The sequence below is a fragment of the Cebus imitator genome, unplaced genomic scaffold (assembly GCF_001604975.1).
Source record: "Cebus imitator isolate Cc_AM_T3 unplaced genomic scaffold, Cebus_imitator-1.0 Scaffold504, whole genome shotgun sequence".
NCBI lineage: Eukaryota > Metazoa > Chordata > Mammalia > Primates > Cebidae > Cebus > Cebus imitator.
This window is the reverse complement of record NW_016107819.1, coordinates 23,443-28,240: the sequence shown is the minus strand read 5'-3', so window position 1 is coordinate 28,240 and position 4,798 is coordinate 23,443. Positions and strand designations below refer to the sequence as shown.

At 49.1% G+C, this 4,798-nt stretch overlaps 1 protein-coding gene across 1 annotated transcript; it reads right to left on the bottom strand.

Moving 5' to 3' along the window:
• Positions 1-1,983: 1,983 nt before the first annotated feature.
• MAGEC3 (MAGE family member C3) lies at positions 1,984-3,708 on the bottom strand. The gene is given in 3 exon segments (XM_017513820.2): positions 1,984-2,124; positions 2,127-3,217; positions 3,526-3,708. Coding segments are annotated over 2 exon segments (1,065 nt in total). The 5' UTR covers positions 3,150-3,217; positions 3,526-3,708; the 3' UTR covers positions 1,984-2,082.
• Between the last annotated feature and the right edge of the window lie 1,090 nt (positions 3,709-4,798).

Here is a 4,798-nt window from a genome sequence, read left to right as displayed (position 1 = left end):
GTGTGTGGTGGTGCGCACCTGTAGTCCCAACTACTTGGTAGGCTGAGGCAGGAGCATTACTTGAACCCGGGAGGCGGAGATTGCAGTGAGCTGAGCTCAGGTCACTGCACTCCAGCCTGGCAACTTGAGACAAAGGGAGATTCTGTCTCAAGAAAAAAAGACGTGTGAAAAGAAGTAACAGGCAAAGGCCTTCCTCAAGCTAGGTGGGGACAGTGTGGGCCTAAACGAATTCAGATCAGGGCTCAAGTCGCAACCTTGTCACAGTCTAGCCACATAATCTTGGGAATTTATCACGCGTTATGAGCTTTGGGTTCTTCATCCGTAAAATGGGTTTGAAAAGCCCTGTCTTGTAGAATTGTTGGAATGCATGTAATATGAGTAAAATACCTGCCACAGTGCCTGGCATATATTGGAATTTTAATAAATCGCAGCTGTTATCAATGATTATAACACCAAACCTTACCACTGTCTTTTGGGCAAAATGCAGCTCTTAGTTTTGTTATCCAAAACATCTCAGAGAATATGTAGGTGAATGCGTCATGGAAACCCAACTTAACCAAAACTTTGATTTCATAAATAAAACTCAGTATATTTTTTTCTGAAAGGGTATATTGTATAATTTGGAAAAGGGAAGGCATCTTCAGCTGGAATGCAACTCAAAGATGCTAGAATTTGAGTCAAAGACCAACTCCTTTACACCTTCCCCATTGCTCATCCATCCAAACCACTATTTTTATTTATCCTTCACTAAAAATCTAGTCCTTGCTTACAGGTTGCTCACATTACATTCAAAATACCCTAATTAAATGTCTTTCAATGGAGTGGGCGCTGGCTCTCCCAGTCCAGGCAAATAAGTGCCAGCCTAGGGGCTTCTGAGCAACACTTCAAGGGATTATCACCCTATTTCTCAGGAAATCCTTGCAGATGATGGGTATCAATCACCTACTTCTTGCACTGTGTTCAAGCTCACCAGTTAGACAGCTGCAGGACACCTCCCATTACTTCCCCATGTGGTGACTCCTCTCTGCCTCATCCTTCACCCAGAGGGAACTGCTCAAGTAGTTTTCCATTCCAGGCTTTTCTCTCACATTCTAAGAGTCTGGCCCCTGCCACCATCCAGCTTCATGACAATCAGCTCCCACAGAAGCAACTGCAGTTTCCCAAAGCTCAAAACTGCCTTAACTCATTTGAAGGTTCATATCTGGAGTCCCACTTCCCCAGTATTTTTAAGATGTTCTTTAGATTATAGAGAATATCTTACCACCTTCCTGACATGGCTTCTCTCCTAGACTCTACCATTTTATAGGTAAAGTCTTGCTTTTCATAGTATCCCCACTACTAAGAGCACCCTCCACAAGTAAATGCTCAAAGAATGTTTAGCAAATAGTCACTGAGGCTTTTATTTATTAAGATTGAATTTCTGCTACTTTCTTGAGTAAGCCAAGCAAATCCAGGTATGTATCTTTAATGTGGAAGAGCAACAGAGTAACAGGATAAGGACATGCAAATATATCAACCATACTTTATTTTGTTCCACCATTTAACTGCAGAGTTATTTCACATTTTAAAGAAAATTCTTACCGAACATCACAACATACTGTTTCAGTTCACAGAATTAAGACAGGTTTTCCCTTCTTTTCTTATGAAATATCACTCTCTCTTGAACCAGACAAACAACAACACAAGTGTAAATAATATTCATAAACTAAGATTGCAACTCAAAGATGCTAGAATTTGAGTCAAAGACCAACTCCTTCATTGGAAGGAGAAGCATTTGTAAAATACACCCCCCCACACACACACACACAAACTTTTAAACTCTAAGTCACTCATATGAAACAAGAACACAAAGAACACTCTGGTCCCTCTGGCTCCACTCTGGCCCTCCACTGCCTAGAACCTCGACTGCCCTCTTCAAACACAGGGAATACTGTGCCTCATACTTCACTCAGGACAGAAGTTGGAGGACATGACACAGGAGCTTGCACAGGGATGGCAATAGCATCATCTGTGGTGTCAATTATGGTCTGGGCTAGGTCTTCCACATCTTTCAAAGCATCCATGTACCAGGATGGAAAGGAACTAGGGATGGTAGTGGATAACTTGGACAAAAACTCTAGGACTTTTCTCTTGCTGGCTTCTGAATGGGCTTTTGGACCCCACAAGAATTCATACTGTGGAGGAGCACTGTTCGGCACCTCCCGGTACTCCAGGTACTTTCTCTGCACCCAATCTTTAGTGAGGAGCTCTCTCGGCTCCCCATATATAAAGTGCTCCCTCCCAGGATACACCCCTATTGCACTCAACACTTCCCAGATGACCTCCTCAGGGACACAGCTGCCCTTTATGAAGATCATACTGAGAATAAGAATCAGGAGACAGTTCTGGGGCATACCCAGGTCATCAATCAGGCTTCCCTCACAGGTGAGGTCTAATGTGTCTTCAAAGAAATAGCAGTGGTTGTCAGGGTCCACATCAGTCAGGGAAATCCCAAAAATTAGCTCTATGAACTCATGGGCTTTCCCAAAGATCAAAGGAAAATAGTCCTTATACTTCTTGGTGACAGTAGTCAACATCTCTGCCTTTGTGACAGGCTCCTTTTTTTGATATTTGAGGAGAAAAAATTGCACCAACTCAGCCACCTTTTCATCCAGCACATACCTGCTCAAGGACTGACTATCTGGGAAAGCCTGCCATAAAGGTGTTTCCTCCTCTTCTTCACTGCTAGACTCCTCCTCCAATGGGGTCCACAAGAAAGGGGAGGAGCAGGAGTTCAGAGAACTCTGGGGAGGATTCTGCAGATGACTCTGGGGAGGACTCTGTGGAACACCCTGGGGAATCTCAGGAGGACAATGGGGAGGAATCTCAGGAGGACAATGGGGAGGAATCTCGGGAGGACTCTGGGGAAGAGGTGGTATCCCAGCAAGAGGCATCTCCTCATCTTCTGAAGCACTCAGAAATAGAGTACAGAGTGAAGATGAGGACGAGGAAGAAGAGGAGGGTAATAAAAAGTGGAAAGAGGAAGTGGAGGAGGCATCCTCCTCTTCCTCATCTATGGAATCCTGTACATCTACCAAGTCCTCTATCACAGTCGGGTTCTGGAAGTCTTGCTCAAAGCTGAGGTGTGAAAGGTTTGGAAAAAGAGGCATGAGGCCTGTTGTTCAGGAGCAGCAGGTAAACGTGTGAGCAGGAATGGAGATGATGGGATCCCACAGGCCTGAGGGAGAGAATGACAGTGTGAGTGGCCTCGGCCGAGAAAGGCACACATAATTTATCTGACAAAGGCGTTCTTTCATCTCTCCTTCTCTTAAAGTGGTCCTCTAGGGCCTCACAGGTCTCCTGTCTTCCTAGGGGGTTTGTTCCCTGGGAACCTGTAAGAGGATATGAGGAAGCACCTCGGGGCACAGCTGGTAGGCAGAACCCCAGGCTTCGGGACTTACAGTAGGTGGTTAGGATTGGGTGCTGCCGGGTCTGCTCTGTTTGTGGGGGTAGGGCCGTTGGTACACCGTCAGGGTGTGCACTCACCTTGACTCCTGGCACTGCCTGGGCCTCCTCTGCTGTGCTGGCTTTAGGAAGTGCAACTCAGACCCAGTTCGTCACCACGTGGTTCCTGGAGCACCTGCAAGAGGAAGTGAAGGAGCACCTCAGGCTAAAAACTGCAAGCAGAGGCTTGGGCCTCCCGGGGCTGACAGCCGGGGCTGGCCAGACTCCCAGAGCCCCACATTTACAGGGTTCATAGCCCCCTCAGAATTTAATTAGCATTGTCACATTTTCTCAGATCGGGCCACATCCCTTACCACTCTGCTGGCCTGAGGCAAAACCTCGCACAACCTCCACATCCCTGAGAGCAGAGGGAGGTAGGGAGGTGGCAGCCACGTCCCATACTCTACCACGGGGGCAGTCGGGGCAGCCTCACATCTGCTCTGAAGCACATGTGACACCTCAGTCGTCATTCTTACCCCCAGCAGGGCCTGGGAATCTTCCCTCTGCCAACCGGAGGCAGATGCCTCTGCTGACTTGCCGTGGGACCCTCAGACCAAGGCCTCCCCTTCCCCTACACCCCTCACTCAGAAATGAGGGGGCTGCGGCTCAGCCTGAGCCAACTGGGGAGCTCTACGATGGCTAATATGAGGAGCAGGGTGGGATTCTGTTCTCAGAGGTGGGGGTTCCTTCAGTCCTTCTCAAAGTCTTCCTGTTTATTACCTACAGAGCCAGCACCCCCTCCCTCCTTCTGTCGTGGGGACGGGTCCGTCAGACTTTGCCGGCCATTTTCCTGTCTGGGACCTACAAGTCCCGCGACAAGGGCAGGGCGGGCCGGAGCTGCTTCTCTCTATGGTGGGTGGTCCCTCAGTTCTCTCTCAGACTCTCACCTTGAGGACTGCCCAGTTCTGACTTCCCTCCGGTGACCTGAGTCCAGACTTTTCACAAAACGCCGCAGGTCCTATGGACTCCCAAGATGGAAGCCGGGAAAGCACATCCGGGAACCCTGCGGGGGTTGACCAGCGCCGCTCGAAGGGGAGGTGTGGGGCGAGGCCTCCTCTCTGCGGAGGAACCACGCCCCACCTCTCTGCCTCCTTCCAGCTTTTCCTGACCACTTCCCCCCACTCCTGCTCCACTTCTTCCTGCCCTCCTCAGCGCCCCCTCTCACTCCTTTAAGCCCACTTCCCTAACCCCCTCCAACCCCTTTCCATCCACCTCCCAGTCCTCTTTCACTGCTTCCTCCCTCTTCCCTTCCCCCTTTCATCCCTTCCCGCCCTCCTCCCTGTCTTCTCCCACCCCATTCTGTCCTCCCTGACCC